The sequence below is a fragment of the Scyliorhinus torazame genome, chromosome 22 (assembly GCF_047496885.1).
Source record: "Scyliorhinus torazame isolate Kashiwa2021f chromosome 22, sScyTor2.1, whole genome shotgun sequence".
NCBI classification, from domain to species: Eukaryota; Metazoa; Chordata; class Chondrichthyes; order Carcharhiniformes; family Scyliorhinidae; genus Scyliorhinus; species Scyliorhinus torazame.
The window spans coordinates 18,148,240-18,171,762 of NC_092728.1; the positions used below are offsets into that span (position 1 = coordinate 18,148,240).

At 56.3% G+C, this 23,523-nt stretch overlaps 1 protein-coding gene across 1 annotated transcript in view; it reads right to left on the reverse strand.

Moving 5' to 3' along the window:
* Positions 1 to 3,456: 3,456 nt before the first annotated feature.
* The window catches only part of LOC140399444 (plasma membrane calcium-transporting ATPase 3-like), a 32,007-nt gene continuing 11,940 nt past the window's right edge, over positions 3,457 to 23,523 (reverse strand). The window contains exons 3-5 of the mRNA XM_072489022.1: positions 12,066 to 12,173; positions 10,192 to 10,368; positions 3,457 to 3,764 (exon numbers count right to left, since the gene is read on the reverse strand). Coding sequence (XP_072345123.1) covers positions 3,723 to 3,764; positions 10,192 to 10,368; positions 12,066 to 12,173 — 327 coding nt within the window. The 3' untranslated portion in view covers positions 3,457 to 3,722. The remainder of the gene's footprint in view (positions 3,765 to 10,191; positions 10,369 to 12,065; positions 12,174 to 23,523) is intronic.

A 23,523-nucleotide genomic window follows, 5' to 3' on the forward strand; every position in this document is an offset into this window, starting at 1 on the left:
CTGTCTATTCTAATCCCATTTTCCAGCGCTCTCCATAGCTTTGTGCACTGTGGCATTTCAAGAGCTTATCTCCAGGCTTCTTAAACGTTATGGAGGTTTCCGCCTCTCCCACCCTTTCAGGCAGCAAGTTCCAGATTCCCAGCAGCCTCAGGGTGAAAAGGGTTGCTCCAAATCCCCTTACCTTAAAACTATGCCCCCTTGTAATTGACCCGTCTACGAAGGGGAAAGGTTCCATCCTATCTACCCCCACCTACGCACATCATCTTGTCACCCCTCAGCCTTCTAAGCTCTGAGGAGATACACCCAGTCTCCCTTCATAGCTGAAACTCTCCAGCTCAGGCAACATCCTGGTGAATCTCCTCTGCACCCTCCCCAGCGCAATCACATCCTTTCCAACATGTGGCGACGGGAACCGCCCACAATACTCCAGCTGTGGCCGAACCACCCTTCTAGCTATTTATCACACTGTTGATTTCCCATCAATATCTCCTTGAGAGAGAGGACAGCCCAATCGCGCAGTGCCTGGGACCCGGGTTCGATTCTGGCCTTGGGTTCTCTCCCCGTGTGTGCGTGGGTTTCCTCCGACTGCCCCGCTTTGCTCCCACAGTCCAAAGATGCGCAGGTTAGGTGGATTGGTCATGCTAAATTGCCCCTTAGTGTCCAGGGATATGCAGGTCAGGTGGGGTTTACGGGGATGGGGGGGAGACCTGGGTCGGGTGCACCTTCAGAAGGTGGGTGTAGACCCGATGGGCTGAATGGCCTCCTTCTGTACTGTTGGGATTCTGTGAATGACGCCAGTTAGTATTCCGAGTGGGATAGAGAGACCGGAACTGTGCACGGTATTCCGAGTGGGATACGGAGACCGGAACGGTGCGCAGTATTCCAAGTGGGATAGGGAGACCGGAACTGTGCTCGGTATTCCGAGTGGGATAGGGAGACGGGAACTGTGCAGTATTCCGAGTGTGATAGGGAAACTGGAACTGCGCAGTATTTCGAGTGGGATAGGGAGGCGGGAACTGTGCGCAATATTCCGAGTGGGATAGGGAGGCGGGAACTGTGCGCAGTATTTCGAGTGGGATAGGGAGGCGGGAACTGTGCGCAGTATTCCGAGTGGGATAGGGAGGCGGGAACTGTGCGCAGTATTCCGAGTGGGATAGGGAGACGGGAACTGTGCGCAGTATTCCGAGTGGGATAGGGAGGCGGGAACTGTGCGCAGTATTCCGAGTGGGATAGGGAGGTGGGAACTGTGCGCAGTATTCAGAGTGCGGTTTAACCGCTACAATTTTAACGTGAATCGTTTCTGTTCTCAGTGAATCTTCTTCCTTTCAACGTCTCGTCACTCGGCAACGCTACCGGTGCCGAACCGGCCCCATCCCCCGATTACTCGGGACCACACCACAATCCCTGACCACCCCCCCCCTCTCTCAGAATCCGATATGTTTCAATGCGATCACCTTGCCTTGTTCTAAACCCCGATGGGTACAGGGCCCCGACCTGCTCAACCCTTTCCCCATCGGACACGCCCCCTCCGTCCCGGGATTCAGTCGAAGGGACCATCTCCGAATCCACTTCTAAAACATTTATAATTGTTGCGCAGAGTTCCCGAGGGAGTGAACCTGGTTCGACCCCTAACCTGTCGTGCAAGTGGCTCGCGAGGGAAGAGTAAAGCGACACAGTCCGTTGTTGAAGACGACACAATTGTTTTATTGATTTTCTCGGGAGGAGTCCAGGGGGTGGGGAGGGGACGTGGCGGGGGGGAGGTTGGGAAATCTCTCCCTCTGTCGTCTCACCGCACTACCAGGGGAAAGAGACAACGTAGGCAGAGGAAACAACAAGATGGCGTCTCTGGAAGCCGGGCCTGCTGGTCACTTGGGGCCTGACCAGCTCCAGGATGTCAGAGGGCTCCAGTGAACCCCCTCCCCACCCTCGCTCCCCCGGCCGTCTTTGGGGTTGCAGTGCAGGGCTCGTCAGTAGTGTCGTAGACGGGTGTCCGCCCATCTTCCCAAATTCTCCCCCCGGTCCGGCCCTAACAAACACCCCTTGACTGCTCCGGGATATGCCCGAACCATAATACTAACCTATACATATATATTTCTCGATATCTTTTATCTATAAAACCAGTGATATTTTGTTCTGCACCTCCAGAGCCCAATTCGGAAGGGATTTCCATCTTGTACGGTGTTGCGGACCCTGGGAGTCGCCACCCCCCCCCCCCGCCCTTCCCCCACACCCAAACTATACCCCTCCCACCCCACTTCCTCCCCATCTCGGGGGCGAGCAGGACTGAGGCGCCACCTTGTCTTAACGGGGGGTTGCGGGAGCTCCCGGACAGCGCAGCCTCTCCCGCCACCAGTCCCGTTTCCCAGGGCACGTCCTGCCCCCCTCCTTCGTCAAGGCTGGGAGGGGCGGCGGGGGTGGGGGGTGGTGGTGAACAGAGGAGCGGCCAGACCGAGTGTTGCAGAGGCTCCCTCGGCGGCGCAGGCCTTGGAGGCTGACGAGGGCAGCGTCCGAAGGCCCCATGCTTGGTGGCACAGCCGCCTAGCCGCCTCGCGCATGACCTGGCGCCAAGTTCTGGCCCCCTTCTCTCCGAAGAGGATCGTCCTCGGCTTCGTTTTCATCTGAGGGCAGAAGGGCCAAGACAGGGGACTCGGCAGAATGTTGTACAATACAGACAGCAAGAGTGGGGCCGTTTCGGAGCGCTCCCGCCTGTTTGGCCAAGGCAACTTGGGCCTCACGCCCACGCTCCCGGGGTGCAAGGGCTCCACCTTGGCTCGGCGGAACCCCAATACCACCAACCCGCCCCGGCTACATCCACACACATCGGCAGCCTATTCCTCGGTGCTGCTGACGGTGCGAAGGGTTCTGGTGGGAGGAGCTAGATCGCTGTGCGGGACAATCCCTGTGCTCTGCCACCGGTGGCGTCTCTCACGAGGGGCTGCGTTTCCCAGCTCGCTCGAGCCGGGTGCGGGGTGGGGTGTCCCGGTCACGCCACATCCCCTCCTCCTCCCCCTAACCGCTCTCTGCACCGCCCCACCGCCTGTCCCGGGTAAACCTGGCGAATCACTCTGGCAGAGGGGGCGACCTGCGGAAGCGCAACCTCTCCCTACCCGACCCATAGCCCCGCCCCGGCACCATCCCCCCAATCACTGCCCATCCAAAATTCAGAATTGGCCTTCCACATCCCCCTAAACCCTCCCTGTACCCCCCCCCCCCCCCCCCCAGACCTGAGTAGTCGTCCCCCCCGCCCCCACTCCCCTGCTCTCTTCGCCCCACCCCTCCCAGAAACATCGAACAACATTCCCAAGTCTTCGGCCTAAAATCTAGGTGGTGGGCGGGAGGGTTTAATTGACGTTCATTGAAAGTCCACGGAAGGGTTCCAGGTCGCACGGTGGACCCCCCCCCCCCCCCCCCACCCCCCCCCCCCCCCTCCTCCCCCCCTCCCAACCCCAGGCCCCCTTGAGGCCTACCCAAGCTAAGAATCGGAGGCCTTGCCAACAGGACCATCGTACCCCTCGAGACCCAGCTCGGGGGGAGAGGGGGCCCGGCCGCTGTCACGGGTGCCAGCCAGCCGTCTCCTCCCTCGTAAATTGGCCCCTTTCCTGCGGCAGGAATGGTCGGTGCGGCGACAGAGTGGAGCGAGGGAGGGACAGAGTGAGGGAGGGCGAGGCTACGCCCCACTTTGACGCACTGGTGGGCCTGAAACGACGGAGGACGTTGGAGCTCTATATCAAACGATCCTTCAGGTGACTATTTCTAAGATTACCCTATTGAGAGAAAAGCAGAAATTAGAAAGATTTGGAAATTTGTTCTCACCTGCCAGCTACTCGTCTAAAAGATCAGACACAAAACTCCATCTGCACTGTGCCCATCAAATACTCCCCTCTGCACTGTGCCCATCAAACACTCCCCTCTGCACTGTGCCCATCAAACACTCCCCTCTGCACTGTGCCCATCAAACACTCCCCTCTGCACTGTGCCCATCAAACACTCCCCTCTGCACTGTGCCCATCAAACACTCCCCTCTGCACTGTGCCCATCAAACACTCCCCTCTGCACTGTGCCCATCAAACACTCCCCTCTGCACTGTGCCCATCAAACACTCCCCTCTGCACTGGCCCATCAAACACTCCCCTCTGCACTGTGCCCATCAAACACTCCCCTCTGCACTGTGCCCATCAAACACTCCCCTCTGCACTGTGCCCATCAAACACTCCCCTCTGCACTGTGCCCATCAAACACTCCCCTCTGCACTGTGCCCATCAAACACTCCCCTCTGCACTGTGCCCATCAAACACTCCCCTCTGCACTGTGCCCATCAAACACTCCCCTCTGCACTGTGCCCATCAAACACTCCCCTCTGCACTGTGCCCATCAAACAGTCCCCTCTGCACTGTGCCCATCAAACAGTCCCCTCTGCACTGTGCCCATCAAACAGTCCCCTCTGCACTGTGCCCATCAAACACTCCCCTCTGCACTGTGCCCATTAAACACTCCCCTCTGCACTGTGCCCATCAAACACTCCCCTCTGCACTGTGCCCATCAAACACTCCCCTCCGCACTGTGCCCATCAAACACTCCCCTCCACACTGTGCCCAGCAAACACTCCCCATCACACTGTCCCCATCAAACACTCCCCTCCACACTGTGCCCAGCAAACACTCCCCATCACACTGTCCCCATCAAACACTCCCAGGACAGGTACAGCACGGGGTTAGGTACAGAGTAAAGCTCCCTCTACACTGTCCCCATCAAACACTCCCAGGACAGGTACAGCACGGGGTTAGATACAGAGTAAAGCTCCCTCTACACTGTCCCCATCAAACACTCCCAGGACAGGTACAGCACGGGGTTAGATACAGAGTAAAGCTCCCTCTACACTGTCCCCATCAAACACTCCCAGGACAGGTACAGCACGGGGTTAGATACAGAGTAAAGCTCCCTCTACACTGTCCCCATCAAACACTCCCAGGACAGGTACAGCACGGGGTTAGATACAGAGTAAAGCTCCCTCTACACTGTCCCCATCAAACACTCCCAGGACAGGTACAGCACGGGGTTAGATACAGAGTAAAGCTCCCTCTACATTGTCCCCATCAAACACTCCCAGGACAGGTACAGCACGGGGTTAGATACAGAGTAAAGCTCCCTCTACACTGTCCCCATCAAACACTCCCAGGACAGGTACAGCACGGGGTTAGATACAGAGTAAAGCTCCCTCTACACTGTCCCCATCAAACACTCCCAGGACAGGTACAGCACGGGGTTAGATACAGAGTAAAGCTCCCTCTACACTGTCCCCATCAAACACTCCCAGGACAGGTACAGCACGGGGTTAGATACAGAGTAAAGCTCCCTCTACACTGTCCCCATCAAACACTCCCAGGACAGGTACAGCACGGGGTTAGATACAGAGTAAAGCTCCCTCTACACTGTCCCCATCAAACACTCCCAGGACAGGTACAGCACGGGGTTAGATACAGAGTAAAGCTCCCTCTACACTGTCCCCATCAAACACTCCCAGGACAGGTACAGCACGGGGTTAGATACAGAGTAAAGCTCCCTCTACACTGTCCCCATCAAACACTCCCAGGACAGGTACAGCACGGGGTTAGATACAGAGTAAAGCTCCCTCTACACTGTCCCCATCAAACACTCCCAGGACAGGTACAGCACGGGGCGAGATACAGAGTAAAGCTCCCTCTACACTGTCCCCATCAAACACTCCCAGGACAGATACAGCACGGGTTTAAACTTGAAATGTAATTATTTGGACAAAATCTGAAGATGCTCTCAGTAATTGTGCTCATGGAAGTTTCTTTGGGGGCAGCACGGTGGCGCAGTGGTTAGCACGGTTGCCTCACGGCGCCGAGGTCCCGGGTTCGATCCCGGCTCTGGGTCACTGTCCGTGTGGAGTTTGCACATTCTCCCCGTGTCTGGGTGGGTTTCACCCCCACAACCCAAAGTTGTGCCGGGCAGGTGGATTGGCCGCGCTAAATTGCCCCTCAATTGGGAAAAAAAGTATTGGGGACTCCGAAATTAAAAAAAAAAAGAATCTTTCTTTGATTGCTGTGAAAGCCCACCTGGTACAATCCTGCCTTCTTTAGGGAGATCTACCATCCTTACCTGGGCCTGACTCCGGACCCCACACAGCCATATGGCTGAGATAATACGGCGGATAAAAGCTGGCTTTGCCAGCCGTGATACCAGGGGGCAGGTTGAACCGTTAGCGCGCCCTGCCAGGAATGTGGCTGCTGACCCGAACCCATTATCTCAGCAGCTGCCTTGTGCCACATGTGAGACCCTCGGCCGACCCCATCTGTGCCTCTCCCCTCCCACCTCTCGTCTCTCCGCCTGACGTGTTGGCGACCCCCCCATGCCCTCTACTCTCTGCCTTCTCCAGCCTCTGATATCTGCGCCTTTTGGGGGACGGAAGTCGCCTGGGATACTGGGCGGCCCGTGCCCCAAGCAGAGCTGAGGCCCTTTGTGTCATTGTCCTGGGTCACAGAGAGGCAATGGGTTGGGTTCCAAGGTTCGCCAGTCATGAAATCACACAGTCGGCCTTTTGGCCGATCGTGTCTCTCGGCCAACCCATTTGAAGGACCCTCCATTTAGTCCCACACGCTCTCTCCTCCCCTTCACTCTTCCTTTCCCCCTCATACCCCCGTACATTTTCTCCTTTCCAGTATTTCTCCAATTCCCCTCTCTGATTAAATCTCCCCCTCCCCAGCTTAACCTTCTCCATTCCGAGGAGAACAATCCCTGCTTCTCCCAGACTCTCCCTCTCTCCGCACGGACTCCGGATACCGATTTGTTTAATTTTCCTTCGCACTCTCTTTTGAAAATAAATTTAGAGTACCCAATTCATTTTTTCCAATTGAGGGGCAATTTAGCGTGGCCAATCCACCTACCCTGCACATCTTTGGGTTGTGGGGGTGAAACCCACGCAGACACGGGGAGAATGTGCAAACTCCACGCGGACAGTGACCCAGAGCCGGGATCGAACCTGGGACCTCGGCGCCGTGAGGCAGCAGGGCTAACCCACTGCGCCACCGTGCGGCGCTCCTTCGCACTCTCCTTAAGGCCTCGACATCCTTCTTAAAATGCGACCGGGGGGGCGGGGGGGGGCGCAGTTGTCTCAAGATCCAGGCACAATGCTCCTGCTGGGGCCGAACAAGTGTTTTATACACTTTCAGCATGACCTCCTCGTTCTTGCGCTCTACGCCACCATTAATAAAGCCCAGGACACTGCTCTACTCACCGCTCTCAGCCTAACCTGCCTCGTTCGAACGTTTGTGAGCAAGCACCATGGGGTCCCTCTGCTTCTGGGGCTGGTTTAGCACAGGGCTAAATAGGTGGCTTTGAAAGCAGGCCAGCAGCACGGTTCGATTCCCGTACCAGTCTCCCCGAACAGGCACCAGAATGTGGCGACTAGGGGCTTCATTTGAAGCCTACTTGTGACAACAAGCGATTTTCATTTCATTCTTTTTCATTTCCTGCGCCCCATTTTCAGAACTGTACCAAAGGCCCTCCCGCATCCCCCCCCCCCGTTCTTCCTTCCAAAGCGGATCATTTCACACTGCTCCGAGTTAAACTGTGTCTGCCACCCGTCTGCCCAGCTCGCCAGTCTGCCCTTGTCTTCCTGAAGTCTCGTCCCAACCTCCTCACTGTTTACAGCATTCCAGTGTTGCGTACCACCTTTGAAATGTGTAACCCCCCCCCCCGACCCTTCCAAAGTCCAGGTCATTAATGCATATCAGAATGAGCAGTGATCCCTGTACCGACCTCTTTCCCCCAACCCCATCACCCTGCTGCTCCCTGGAAAATAACCATCCAATATCGGGGGGCGGGGGGGGGGGGGGGGGGGGGGGTGCGCGCGTTGCAGTCCCAATCTCAGGATGAGGAGGCAACCATTTCGGACAAAGATGAGGAGAAATTGCTTCACTCCGAGGGTTGGGGCATTTTTGGAATTTTTGACCACTCGGAACCAGCTCGGACCTCATGCATATTCGAGGCAGATGTCAAGAGGTTTTTCGACACAGAGATTCGAGGGGGTGGGGGGGAAGCAAAATGGAGTCGACTTGGGAGACGAGCCATGCCTGTATTGAATGGCGGAGCAGTCTTAGTAGCCTCCTTCCTGGCCACCCTTGCAATATCAGGAGGATCATAATCTCCCGTCCCCACCCCCTCAAAGGAAAAAGGCCATGGCCGCCATTTCATTGACTAACGTTTCATTTAGAACCATACAAAAACATGCCGATATAAATTGGTGGGAAGGCCCAGGAGTAGTTCACGAGCTTCGCGGCAGACATCAATAAATTAATGATATCATCAGCGGGGTGAGATTCGCAGAGTGGTAGGCCAACGCGTCAAAGAAACTAATCCTGATCTAGAACATAGAACATTACAGCGCAGTACAGGCCCTTCGGCCCTCGATGTTGCGCCGACCTGTGAAACCACTCTGAAGCCCATCTACACTATTCCCTTATCGTCCATATGTCTATCCAATGACCATTTGACTGTTCTTAGTGTTGGCGAGTCCACTACTGTTGCAAGCAGGGCATTCCACACCCTTACTACTCTTTGAGTAAAGAACCTACCTCTGACATCTGTCTTATAACTATCTCCCCTCAATTTAAAGCTATGTCCCCTCGTGCTAGACATCACCATCCGAGGAAAAAGGCTCTCACTGTCCACCCTATCCAATCTGATCATCTTGTATGCCTCAATTAAGTCACCTATTAACCTTCTCTCTAACGAAAACAGCCTCAAGTCGCACAGCCTGTCCTCATAAGATCTTCCCTCCATACCAGGCAACATTCTGATAAATCTCCTCTGCACCCTTTCCAATGGTTCCACGTCCTTCCTATAATGCGGCGACCAGAATTGCACGCGATACTCCAAATGCGGCTGCACCAGAGTTTTGTACAGCTGCAACATGACCTCATGGCTCCGAAACTCAGTCCCTCTACCAATAAAAGCTAACACACCGTACGCCTTCTTAACAACCCTCTCAACCTGGGTGGCAACTTTCAGGGATCTATGTACATGGACACCGAGATCTCTCTGCTCATCCACACTGCCAAGAATCTTACCATTAGCCAGTACTCTGTCTTCCTGTTATTCCTTCCAAAATGAATCACCTCACACTTTGCTGCATTAAACTCCATTTGCCACCTCTCAGCCCAGCGCTGCAGCTTATCTATGTCCCTCTGTAACTTGTAACATCCTTCTGCACTGTTCACAACTCCACCAACTTTAGTGTCATCTGCAAATTTACTCACCCATCCTTCTACGCCCTCCAGGTCATTCCAGCTATTAGATTAACAAACTCTAGGCCTCAAGAATTCAAAGGTCAACTCCTGGTCACATAAGCCTCAAGGGACCAAAATCAAATCTAGGTCTCAAGAACCCAAATCAACTTTAGGCTTCAAACAAACCAAAATCGAATCTAGGCCTCAAGAAACCAAAATCAAATATAGGCTTCAAGGACCAAAATTAACTTGGGCCTCAAGAAACAAATTTGACTTAAGGCCTGAAGAATCAAAACCATATCTAGGCTCCAAGAACCAAAATTAATCCTGGGCCTCAAGAAACAAATTTGCCTCTGGGCCTCAAGAACCAAAATCAAATCTAGGCCCTCAAGAAACAAAATCTCGGCCTCGGGAACCAAATTCAAATCTAGGCTTCAAGAAACAAAATCAAATCTAGGCTTCAAGAAACAAAATAAAATCTAGGCCACAAGAAACCAAATTCGGGTCTAGGTCGATCGAAACAAAATCAAATCTAGGCCTGAAGATACCAAAATCAAATCTAGGCTCAAGAAGCAAAATCAGATCGAGGCGTCAAGAACCAAAATTATCTCTCGGGCTCAAAAATAAAACTAAATCCAGGCGTCTAGAGCTAAAATAAAATTTAGACTTCAAGATCTAAAGGCTCAAGAAACAAAGTTAAATCTCGGCCTCAAGAGCCAAAAGTAAATCCAGGTCTCAGGAAACATAAATCAACTCTAGGCCTCAACTTACCGAATTTCAACAAAACGCAGCGGAATTTAAAAAAATGAAGAAATATTCCCAGTTGAGGAAGGGGAAAGCAGGTGGGCGAAACGCACGCCCTTCTTATCCTGCCCCTCGAGTGCTGATGGCACAGCCTTACCCGTTTCTACACCAATAGGCTGCCCTTGGCCTGACGTACCTGACTCTGTATCCGGTTCATCCCCCGGAACCAGAGGATCTGGCCACGGCGCAGCTCGACCTCGCCATGGTCGATCTCCTCCTCCCCGGCCAGCTCTTCGGGGATGTCATCCTTTTGGGTCCCGAGTCCTGCCTCCTTCAGAAATTTGAGCTGGTTGGTGGGGATGGCAGTGATCAACTGGGTGGAGGGAGAGAGAAGAGGGGGAGAGGGTTAGCAGGTGGGGAGAAAGGGAAGGGGGGTCGGGAAGAGCGTTAGCGACCCAACATCCACGACAAGGCACCCGAGGCGTACATGGGGCGGAGGAGGGCGTAAAGACGAAAGGATGGAAGACTGGGAGAAATAGAGAGACAAAGTGAGAGAGGGAGAGAGATGGACAGACACAGAAATACACAGAGCGAAAGACAGAAATGAGGCAGAGATGGAGAGAGAGAGTCACAGAGATGGGAAGAGAGACAGCACGACGGAGTGGGACAGTGAGGGAGATTTAGAGATATATATATAGAGAGAAAGTGGGGAGACAGGCAGAAAGGGCGGGAGAGACAGAGGACTATCCGAGAGAGGGGGCGAGAAAGCGAGGGGGGAGGGAGACGAGAGAGAGAAAGGAAGAGAGTGTGGCGCTCCCTCCGCACTGACCCTCCGACAGTGCGGCGCTCCCTCAGCACTGACCCTCCGATAGTGCGGCGCTCCCTCAGCACTGACCCTCCGACAGTGCGGCGCTCCCTCAGCAATGACCCTCCGACAGTGCAGTACCGGCTCCCTCAGCACTGACCCTCCGACAGTGCGGTGCTCACTCAGCACTGACCCTCCGACAGTGCGGTGCTCCCTCAGCACTGACCCTCCAACAGTGCGGCGCTCCCTCAGCACTGACCCTCTGCCAGTGCGGCGCTCCCTCAGCACTGACCCTCCGACAGTGCAGCGCTCCCTCAGCACTAACCCTCCGACAGTGCGGCGCTCCCTCAGCACTGACCCTCCAACATTGCGAAGCTCCCTCAGCATTGACCCTCCAACATTGGGGCGCTCCCTCAGCACTAACCCACCGACCGTGCGGCGCTCCCTCAGCACTGACCCTCCGACAGTGCGGCGCTCCCTTCGCACTGACCCTCCGACAGTGCGGCGCTCCCTCAGCACTGACCCTCCGACAGTGTGGTGCTCCCTTAGCACTGACCCTCCGACAGTGCGGCGCTCCCTCAGCACTGACCCTCCCACAGTGCAGCGCACCCTCAGCACTGACCCTCCTACAGTGCGGCGCTCCCTCAGCACTGAACCTCCGACAGTGCGGCGCTCCCTCAGCACTGACCCTCCGACAGTGCGGCGCTCCCTCAGCACTGACCCTCCGACAGTGCGGCGCTCCCTCAGCACTGACCCTCCCACAGTGCGGCGCTCCCTCAGCACTGACCCTCCGACAGTGCGGCGCTCCCTCTGCACTGACCCTCCGACAGTGCAACGCTCCCTCAGTACTGACCCTCAGACAGTGCGGCGCTCCCTCAACACTGACCCTCCGACTGTGCAACACTCCCTCAGCACTGACCTTCTGACTATGCGGCGCACCCTCAGCACCGACCTCCGTCAGTGCGGCGCTCCCTCAGCACTGACCCTCCGACAGTGCGGCGCTCCCTCAGCACTGACCCTCCCACAGTGCGGTGCCCCCTCAGCACTGACCCTCCCACAGTGCGGTGCCCCCTCAGCACTGACCCTCCGACAGTGCGGCGCTCCCTCAGCACTGACCCTCCAACAGTGCGGCGCTCCCTCAGCACTGACCCTCTGACAGTGCGGCGCTCCCTCAGCACTGACCCTCCGACAGTGCGGCGCTCCCTCAGCTGAAAACAATTGTCTGAATGGCAGCAAAGGGCAATGAGACGGTCAGATGTACTCACTTGGCCCCAGAGGAGCTCTCCAATGCCGAACACAAGACACCAGAGCCACTGCTCGACATTGAGTGACGCACAGTTGAACGGTGCCCCACCAAACTCTATGATGATGATCTAAATGGGGTAGAGTAAGAAGTCTAAATTGTGGGGAATACTCAAAAAACCGCGTCAGTCACATCATTGTATCTATCTGCTGGGCACTGCTCGGTATGTTGTCTTTGTGATACATCGATGTAAGGATCCCCATGTTTAAACCTTGCCTGCCCTGCGTAATCGTCCTTTTTGCTATTTTTCATCGATTCCACAATTCTGCAGACTTTTGTTTTCAACTGGAATAACCCAGTCCAAGGTGCTATTTTTAATCCACCCGCCCTGCACATCTTTGGGTCGTGGGGGGGCGAATCCCACGCAGATGCGGGGAGAATGTGCCAACCCCCCGCGGACAGCGACCCAGGGCCGGGATTCGAACCCAGGACCTCAGCGCTGCAGTCCCAGTGCTAACCACCGCGCTGCCATGCCGCCTTAGGTCTCGGGTGCTATTTGAACTGGGTTGAGGACCCCCCCCCCCCTCAGTGCAGTGCGCTACGTGGCATAGTCCATTGATGTCACGTTTTTATGGACTTGGCTAGCAGCCCATCAGTTCTTTTGAAGTCCCGGGACATGTGCGGTTTTTGACTGTTGATTAGAAGGGAGCTTCAGAAGATTCTGGAAGAAGGATAGCCGACTCCATTTTGACGTCGGTTCTGTTTTAGCCAGGAGGGGGAAGTGGTGACTCTATCAGCATAGGCTGGCGATTAAAGCATTCTCCAGCCAGGCCTGTAAAAGGTTAACCTCTGCTTGAAAGGCAGAGGAAGGCACAGTGCTGGTAGCTCTCTGTCCTGATACCTCTTAAGATCTAGAAGCAAAGGCCTTTATCTTTCTCTCTACCCTGCAGCCAATAAACCGGCACAAAGGCCAGGCAAGCGGTTGAGAGGCGGAGTGGTCAGAGAACCTTTTTTAAACTCCCAGGCAGAGAACTTTAATTCTTCTCAGTGAGGCTGGAAGCCAGTCTGGTGGAGGTCAGTAATGTGAAAGTGACTCCCCAGAGAGAGTTATGCAGCCTGCCCTTGCATGCCCCGGGCAGCACGGTAGCACAAGTGGATAGCACTGTGGCTTCACAGCGCCAGGGTCCCAGGTTTGATTCCCCACCGGGTCACTGTGTGTACGGAGTCTGCACGTTCTCCCCGTGCCTGCGTGGGTTTCCTCCGGGTGCTCCGGTTTCCGCCCACAGTCCAAAGACGTGCAGGTTAGGTGGATTGTCCATGATAAAATTGCCCTTAGTGACCAAAAGGTTAGGAGGGGTTATTGGATTATGGGGATAGGGTGGAAGTGAGTGCTTAAGTGGGTCGGTGCTGACTCGATGGGCCGAATGGCCTCCTTCTGCACTGTACGTTCTATGTTCTATCGGAAGGCAGTAATCAGGAGAACCAGACTAACTAGTGATTGCAACACTCAGTGTCAGGAAGATAGCTGACTACAAAGACTTCAACCTCTGCAGCAAAGATCCATCTCATGCCCTTTTGATTCCCATTATTTTGATCCTTCACTACCCCCACTGTGTGTCTCTTGTGTAAATGTGGGTGGAGGGTGGGACGAGGTTAGGGGAATAATTAGATTAGCAGGACGTTGTTCGATTATCGCCATGACAAATTTATCTGTTCCCTTGGTGTAAATAAACAGTTCCTTCACGTTTTACTTACAAATCTGGTGCCTAGAAGTTATTGGAGCAATGGAGGATCACGAACCCCAAACATGTTACACAAATCATTGGTTAATTCACTTATACTGGGACTCCAGGGCCCGCTGGGCTAGATTTGACCGCATACCTGCCCAGGATGTCATAACACAGGATTTACAACCCCAGAAACAATTTATTCAGCCCCACAGATCCATGTCGGTGTTCCTGGCTCACACCAGCCTCCTCCTCCATACCCCACCTCCTTCATTTTCCCCTCCTGTTTATCCAGTTTCCACCCTCCCCCTTAAACACGTTGACACGATTAAGCTCAACAACTCCCCATGGGAGTGTGTTCCACATTCTCCCCACTCCCCGTGGGAGCGAGTTCCACATGTTCCCCACTCCCCGTGGGAGCGAGTTCCACATGTTCCCCACTCCCCGTGGGAGCGAGTTCCACATTCCCCCCGCTCCCCATGGGAGTGAGTCCCACATTCTCCCCACACCCCATGGGACCGAGTCCCACATTTTCCCCACTCCCCATGGGAGCGAGTCCCACATTCTCCCCACTCCCCATGGGAGCAGGTTCCACATTCTCCCCACTCCCTGTGGGATCGAGTTCCCCATTTTCCCCACTCCCCGTGGGATCGAGTTCCACATTCCCCCCCGCTCTCCATGGGAGTGAGTCCCACATTCTCCCCACACCCCATGGGAGCGAGTCCCACATTTTCCCCACTCCCCATGGGAGCGAGTCCCACATTCTCCACGCTCCCTGTGGGAGCGAGTTCCATGTTCTCCCCACTCCCGTTGGGAGTGGGTTCCACCCCACTCCCCCTGGGAGCATGTCCCACATTTTCCCCACTCCCCGTGGGAGCGAGTTCCACATTCTCCCCACTCCCCGTGAGAGTGATTCCCACATTCTCCCCACACCCCTGGGAGCAAGTCCCACATTTTCCCCACTCCCCGTGGGAGCGAGTTCCACATTCTCCCCACTCCCCGTGAGAGTGATACCCACATTCTCCCCGTGGGAGTGATTCCCACATTCTCCCCACTCCCCTGGGAGCAAGTTCCACATTCTCCCCACTCCCCGTGGAAGTGTTTCCCACATTCTCCCCACTCCCCGTGGGAGCGAGTCCCACATTCTCCCCACTCCCCGTCGGAGCGAGTCCCACATTCTCCCCACTCCCCATGGGAGCGAGTCCCACATTCTCCCCACTCCCCATGGGAGCGAGTCCCACATTCTCCCCACTCCCCGTGGGAGCGAGTCCCACATTCTCCCAACGGGAGCGAGGCCCACATTCTCCCCACTCCCCGTGGGAGCGAGTGTCGCATTCTCCCCACTCCCATGGGAGTGAGCCCCACATTCTCCCCACTCCCCGTGGGAGCGAATCCCACATTCTCCCCACTCCCCATGGGAGCGAGTCCCACAACCTCCCCACTACCCGTGGGAGTGAGTCCCACATTCTCCCCACTCCCCGTGGGAGCGAGTTCCACATTCTCCCCACTGCCCGTGGGAGCGAGTCCCACATTCTCCCCACTCCCCGTTGGAGCGCGTCCCACATTCTCCCCACTCCCCGTTGGAGCGCGTCCCACATTCTCCCCACTCCCCGTGGTAGCGAATCCCACATTCTCCCCACTGCCCGTGGGAGCGAGTCCCACATTCTCCCCGCTCCCCGTGGGAGCGAGTTCCACATTCTCCCCACTCCCCGTGGGAGTGAGTCCCACATTCTCCCCACTCCCCGTGGGAGCGAGTTCCACATTCTCCGCACTCCCTGTGGGAGCGAGTCCCACATTCTCCCAACGGGAGAGAGACCCACATTCTCCCCAATCCCTGTGGGAGCGAGTCCCACATTCTCCCCACTCCCCGTGAGAGCAAGTTCCACATTCTCCCTACTCCCCGTGGGAGCGAATCCCACATTCTCCCCACTCCCCATGGGAGCAAGTCCCACATTCTCCCCACTCCCCGTGGGAGCGCGTCCCACATTCTCCCCACTCCCCGTGGGATCGAGTCGCACATTCTCCCCACTCCCCGTGAGAGCAAGTTCCACATTCTCCCTACTCCCCGTGGGAGCGAATCCCACATTCTCCCCACTCCCCATGGGAGCAGGTTCCACATTCTCCCCACTCCCCGTGGGATCGAGTTCCCCATTTTCCCCCCTCCCCATGGGAGCGAGTTCCACATTCCCCCCGCTCTCCATGGGAGTGAGTCCCACATTCTCCCCACACCCCATGGGAGCGAGTCCCACATTTTCCCCACTCCCCATGGGAGCGAGTCCCACATTCTCCACGCTGCCTGTGGGAGCGAGTTCCACATTCTCCGCACTCCCTGTGGGAGCGAGTCCCACATTCTCCCAACAGGAGCGAGACCCACATTCTCCCCACTCCCTGTGGGAGCGAGCCCCACATTCTCCCCACTCCCCGTGAGAGCAAGTTCCACATTCTTCCTACTCCCCGTGGGAGCGAATCCCACATTCTCCCCACTCCCCATGGGAGCGAGTCCCACATTCTCCCCATTCCCCGTGGGAGCGCGTCACACATTCTCTCCACTCCTCGTGGGAGCGCGTCCCACATTCTCCCCACTCCCCGTGGTAGCGAATCCCACATTCTCCCCACTGCCCGTGTGAGCGAGTCCCACATTCTCCCCATTCCCCGTGGGAGCGCGTCACACATTCTCTCCACTCCTCGTGGGAGCGCGTCCCACATTCTCCCCACTCCCCGTGGGAGTGAGTTCCACATTCTCCCCACTCCCCATGGGAGTGAGTCCCACATTCTCCCCACTCCCCGTGGGAGCGAGTTCCACATTCTCCGCACTCCCTGTGGGAGCGAGTCCCACATTCTCCCAACGGGAGCGAGTTCCACATTCTCCCCACTCCCCGTGGGAGTGAGTCCCACATTCTCCCCACTCCCCGTGGGAGCGAGTCCCACATTCTCCCCACTCCCCGTGGGAGTGAGTCCCACATTCTACCCACTCCCCGTGAGAGCAAGTTCCACATTCTCCCTACTCCCCGTGGGAGCTAATCCCACATTCTCCCCACTCCCCATGGGAGCAGGTTCCACATTCTCCCCACTCCCCGTGGGATCGAGTTCCCCATTTTCCCCCCTCCCCGTGGGAGCGAGTTCCACATTCCCCCCGCTCTCCATGGGAGTGAGTCCCACATTCTCCCCACACCCCATGGGAGCGAGTCCCACATTTTCCCCACTCCCCATGGGAGCGAGTCCCACATTCTCCACGCTCCCTGTGGGAGCGAGTTCCTTATTCTCCCCACTCCCGCTGGGAGTGGGTTCCACATTCTCCCCACTCCCCCTGGGAGCATGTCCCACATTTTCCCCACTCCCCATGGGAACGAGTTCCACATTCTCCCCACTCCCCGTGAGAGTGATTCCCACATTCTCCCCGTGGGAGTGATTCCCACATTCTCCCCACTCCCCTGGGAGCAAGTCCCACATTCTCCACGCTCCCCATGGGAGCGAGTTCCACATTCTCCCCACTCCCCGTGGGTGCAAGTTCCACATACCCCCCACTCCCCGTGGGAGCGAGTTCCACATTCTCCCCACTCCCTGTGGGAGCGAGTCCCACATTCTCCCAACGGGAGCGAGTCCCACATTCTCCCCACTCCCCGTGGGAGCAAGTTCCACATTCTCATCACTCCCCGTGGGTGCAAGTTCCACATACCCCCCACTCCCCGTGGGAGCGAGTTCCACATTCTCCCCACTCCCTGTGGGAGCGAGTCCCACATTCTCCCAACGGGAGCGAGTCCCACATTCTCCCCACTCCCCGTGGGAGCAAGTTCCACATTCTCCCCACTCCCCGTGGGTGCAAGTTCCACATACCCCCCACTCCCCGTGGGAGCGAGTTCCACATTCTCACGACTCCCTGTGGGAGCGAGTCCCACATTCTCCCAACGGGAGCGAGTCCCACATTCTCCCCACTCCCCGTGGGAGCAAGTTCCACATTCTCCCCACTTCCCGTGGGAGTGATTCCCACATTCTCCACACTCCCCGTGGGAGCGAGTGTCGCATTCTCCCCACTCCCCGTGGGAGTGAGTCCCACATTCTCCACACTCCCCGTGGGAGCGAGTTCCACATTCTCCTCACTCCCCGTGAGAGCAAGTTCCACATTCTTCCTACTCCCCGTGGGAGCGAATCCCACATTCTCCCCACTCCCCATGGGAGCGAGTCCCACAACCTCCCCACTACCCGTGGGAGCGAGTCCCACATTCTCCCCACTCCCCGTGGGAGCGCGTCCCACATTCTCCCCACTCCCCGTGGGAGCGAGTCTCACATTCTCCCCACTCACCGTGGGAGCGAGTTCCACATTCTCCCCACTCCCCGCGGGAGCGAGTCCCACATTCTCCCCACTCCCCGTGGTAGCGAGTCCCACATTCTCCCCACTGCCCGTGGGAGCGAGTTCCACATTCTCCCCGCTCCCCGTGGGAGCGAGTTCCACATTCTCCCCACTCCCCGTGGGAGCGCGTCCCACATTCTCCCCACTCCCTGTGGGAGCGAGTCCCACATTCTCCCCACTTCCCGTGGGAGCGAGTCACACATTCTACCAACACCCCATGGAAGCGAATTCCACATTCTCCACACTCCCCGTGGGAGCGAGTGCCGCATTCTCCCTACTCCCCATGGGAGCGAGTCCCACACCCTCCCCACTACCCGTGGGAGCAAGTCCCACATTCTCCCCACTCCCCGTGGGAGCGCGTCCCACATTCTCCCCACTCCCTGTGGGAGCGAGTCCCACATTCTCCCCACTTCCCGTGGGAGCGAGTCACACATTCTACCTACACCCCATGGAAGCGAATTCCACATTCTCCACACTCCCCGTGGGAGCGAGTGCCGCATTCTCCCTACTCCCCGTGGCAGCGAGTCCCACATTCTCACCACTCCCCGTGGGGTTGAGTCCCACATTCTACCTACACCCCGTGGAAGCGAGTTCCACCTTCTCCCCACTCCCCATGGAAGCGAGTTCCACATTCTCCCCACACCCCGTGGAAGCGAGTTCCACCTTCTCCCCACTCCCCGTGGGAGCGAGTTCCACATTCTCCCCACTTCCCCTGGGAGTGAGTCCCTCATTTTCCCCACTCCCTGTGGGAGCGAATTCCACATTCTCCACGCTCCCCATGAGAGTGAGTCCCACATTCTACCTACACCCCGTGGAAGCGAGTTCCACCTTCTCCCCACTCCCCGTGGAAGCGAGTCCCACATTCTCCCCTCTTCCCCTGGGAGTGAGTCCCTCATTTTCCCCACTCCCCGTGGGAGCGAATTCCACATTCTCCACGCTCCCCATGAGAGTGATTCCCACATTCTCCCCACTCCCTATGGGAGCGAGTCCCACATTCTCCACGCTCCCCATGGGAGTGAGTCCCACATTCTCCCCACTCCCCGTGGGAGCGAGTCCCACATTCTCGACGTGGGAGCGCATCCCACATTCTCCCCACTCCCCGTGGGAGCGCGTCCCACATTCTCCCCACTCCCCGTGGGGGTGAGTCCCACATTCTCCCCACTCCCTGTGGGAGTGAGCCCCACATTCTCCCCACTCCCCGTGGGAGCGAGTCCCACATTCTCCCCACTCCCCGTGGGAGCGAGTCCCACATTCTCGACGTGGGAGCGCGTCCCACATTCTCCCCACTCCCCGTGGGAGCGCGTCCCACATTCTCCCCACTCCCCGTGGGGGTGAGTCCCACATTCTCCCCACTCCCTGTGGGAGTGAGCCCCACATTCTCCCCACTCCCCGTGGGAGCGAGTCCCACATTCTCCCCACTCCCCGTGGGAGCGAGTCCCACATTCTCCCCACTCCCCGTGGGAGCGAGTCCCACATTCTCCCCACTCCCCGTGGGAGCGAGTCCCACATTCTCCCCACTTCCCTTGGGAGTGATTCCCACATTCTCCCCACTTCCCTTGGGAGTGATTCCCACATTCTCCCCACTGCCTGTGGGAGCGAGTCCCACATTCTCCCCACTCCCCGTGGGAGCGAGTCCCACATTCTCCCCACTCCCCATGGGAGCAAGTCCCACATTCTCCACGCTCCCCGTGGGAGCGAGTCACACATTCTCCCCACTCCCCATGGGAGCGAGTTCCACATTCTCCCCACTTCCCCTGGGAGCGAGTCCCACATTCTCCCCACTTCCCCTGGGAGTGAGTCCCTCATTTTCCCCACTCCCCGTGAGAGTGATTCCCACATTCTCCCCACTCCCCGTGGGAGCGAATGCCGCATTCTCCCTACTCCCCGTGGGAGCGAGTCCCACATTCTCCCCACTCCTGTGGGAGCAAGTCCCACATTCTCCCCACTCCCCGTGGGAGCGCGTCCCACATTCTCCCCACTCCCCGTGGGAGCGCGTCCCACATTCTCCCCACTCCCCGTGGTAGCGAGTCCCACATTCTCCCCAGTCCCCGTGGGAGCGAGTCTCACATTCTCCCAACGGGAGCGAGTTCCACATTCTCCCCACTCCCCGTGGGAATGATTCCCACATTCTCCCCACTCCCCGTGGGAGCGAGTCCCACATTCTCCCCACTCCCCGTGGGAGTGAGTCCCACATTCTCCCCGCTCCCCGTGGGAGCGAGTCCCACATTCTCCCCACTCCCCGTGGTAGCGAGTCCCACATTCTCCCCACTCCCTGTGGGAGCGAGTTCTACATTCTCCCCACTCCCTGTGGGAGCGAGTTCTACATTGCCCCACTCCCCGTGGGGGTGAGTGCCACATTCTCCCCACTCCCTGTGGGAGTGAGTCCCACATTCTCCACTCCCCGTGGGAGCGAGTCCCACATTCTCCCCACTCCCTGTGGGAGCGAGTTCCACATTCTCCCCACTTCCCGTGGGAGTGCTTCCCACATTCTCCCCACTGCCTGTGGGAGCGAGTCCCACATTCCTCCCACTCCCCGTGGGAGCAAGTCCCACATTCTCCACGCTCCCCGTGGGAGCGAGTCACACATTCTACCTACACCCCGTGGAAGTGAGTTCCACATTCTCCCCACTCCCCGTGGAAGCGAGTTCCACATTCTCCCCACTCCCCGTGGGAGCGAGTTCCACACTCTCCCCACTTCCCCTGGGAGTGAGTCCCTCATTTTCCCCACTCCCCGTGGGAGCGAATTCCACATTCTCCACGCTCCCCGTGAGAGTGATTCCCACATTCTCCCCACTCCCCGTGGGAGCGAATGCCGCATTCTCCCTACTCCCTGTGGGAGCGAGTCCCACATTCTCCCCACTCCTGTGGGAGCGAGTCCCACATTCTCCACGCTCCCCGTGGGAGCGAGTTCCACATTCTCCCCACTCCCAGTGGGGTTGAGTCCCACATTCTCCCCACTCCCCATGGGAGCGAGTTCCACAGTATTCCGAGTGGGATAGGGAGACCGGAAGTGTACACAGTATTCCGAGTGGGATATTGAGACCGGAACTGTGCACAGTATTCCGAGTGGGATAGGTAGACCGGAACTGTGCACAGTATTCCGAGTGGATTAGGGAGACTGGAACTGAGCACAGTATTCCGAGTGGGATATTGAGACCGGAACTGTGCACAGTATTCCGAGTGGGATAGGTAGACCGGAACTGTGCACAGTATTCCGAGTGGGATAGGTAGACCGGAACTGTGCACAGTATTCCGAGTGGGATAGGTAGACCGGAACTGTGCACAGTATTCTGAGTGGGCTATGGAGACGGGAACTGTGCGCAGTATTCCGAGTGGGATAGGGAGACCGGAATTGTGCACAGTATTCCGAGTGGGATAGGTAGACCGGAACTGTGCACAGTATTCTGAGTGGGCTATGGAGACGTTAACTGTGCGCAGTATTCCGAGTGGGATATCGAGCCCGGAACTGTGCACAGTATTCCGAGTGGGATATGGAGACCGGAAATGTGCACAGTATTCCGAGTGGGAGAGGCAGACCGGAACTGTGCACAGTATTCCAAGTGGGATAGGAAGGCCGGAACCGTGCGCAATATTCCGACTGGAATACAAGACCGAAACTTTGCATAGCATTCAAAGTGGGATAGGGAGACTGGAACTGTGCACAGTATTCCAAGTGGGATAGGGAGGCCGGAACTGTGCGCAATATTCCGACTGGGATACAAGACCGGAACTGTGCAAAGTATTCCGAGTGGGATAGAAGACAGAAACCCTGCCCAGTATTGTGTTACTACGACTCCCTGGTTTGATGCACAGCCTGTTTTCACCCCCTGTGCTCCGGAGACACAACAGAGGTGAATTAACCAATAATAATTTTAATAATTCCCGAAATCTTTGCCCCCCCGGCTGCCCAATAATTACAGTCACCAGGTTTGTGAGTTGAAACACAATTACTGTTTATTGATAACAAGATTAATGGTGAAATAATCAGCAGGCACAGTTGGTTAAATATTAATAAGCACCTAACTCCAACTCTAACGTGCCTCCCCCCATCCTCTATACACACACACAGAAGACAGACAAACATCGTGGAGGGAAGGGGGGAAAGAAAACGCAAATGGAGGATGTCATGTGAGAGTACCTTTAAGAAATGGGTGTTTACTATTGCAGTGATGTCAGAGAGTGGGTGGAGCTGGGTTGTCTGTCAGCTTTTTACTTTCGTTTTTGAGCAGGCTGCAGGGTGTGTTTTAGTTTTGTTTTCAGTGTTGGAGCTGAAGCCAGACAGAGCAGGTGTACTGTTAATCTCTCTGCCATGAAAAGACTATCTCTTGATCATTTGGTGGATTCAGAATTATAAATATTTTCAGACTTTAACCTGATGTGCTTCTGATAAAGGTTTTGTTTTAAGTCATATGGATGTTAAAAGGAAAGTTTAAAGGATTACTTAGTGTTGTATTCTTTGGGGGTTGTATTTGAATTGATGGTTGCTAAGATGTTCACTGTATTTTTTTAAAAGGTTAACTTGAGTTTATAGAATAAACATTGTTTTGCTTTAAAAAATACTTTTCCATTTCTGCTGTCCCACACCTGTAGAGTGGGCCGTGTGCTCCCCACACCACAATCTATTAAAGTTGTGGGGCAGGTGAACTCCATGATACACTTTGGAGTTCTCTAAACCCTGGCCCGTAACAAGGTTGAAAGAGTCTTTGCTTCAGACGTTGCAGGCTTTTTCCGCTGTACGTTTGGGGGATCACAGTCCTTGTTTTGGAGGCTGTACTCACAAGTTTCCTGGTGAGACAGAGTCCCTGTTTCGTCAGACCTTTCCCTCAGTTCATGGCCTGTCTCCAGGCCCTGTTTTTCAGAAATCGAACACCCAGAGGCTTATTGCAGAGAGAGGGGGTTAGCTGGATCTTTTTTGAGGAGGCTTAGTAGTGGTTTCTGGGCAGGGTTTGGCTGGATCTTTACCTCCGCTGCCAGAATCAAAAGTGAAACTGAAATGGGAACGTTGTGGCTCGGAAAGAACATTCTGGAGGGATAATATCCAGTCACTGCCTGTTGCCAGGAGGTGCACAGCCTCTTGGCTCATTCACCAGCCAAATCTATCAAACTGAGTCGCAGCCAATCTCTGACATTGGTGCACAATATAAATCACCACATCCTTCTAGATCCTTCCATTTGAATTAAGGGGGTTAGCACTGTTGCTTCACAGCGCCAGGGACCCGGATTCGATTCCCGGCTTGGGTCACTGTCTATGTGGAGTCTGCACGTTCTCCCCGTGTCTGGGTGGGTTTCCTCTGGGTGCTCTGGTTTCCTCCCACAAGTCCCGAAAGACGCGCTTGTTGGGTGAATTGGACATTCTGAATTCTCCCTCTGTGTACCCGAACAGGCGCCGGAATGTGGCGACGAGG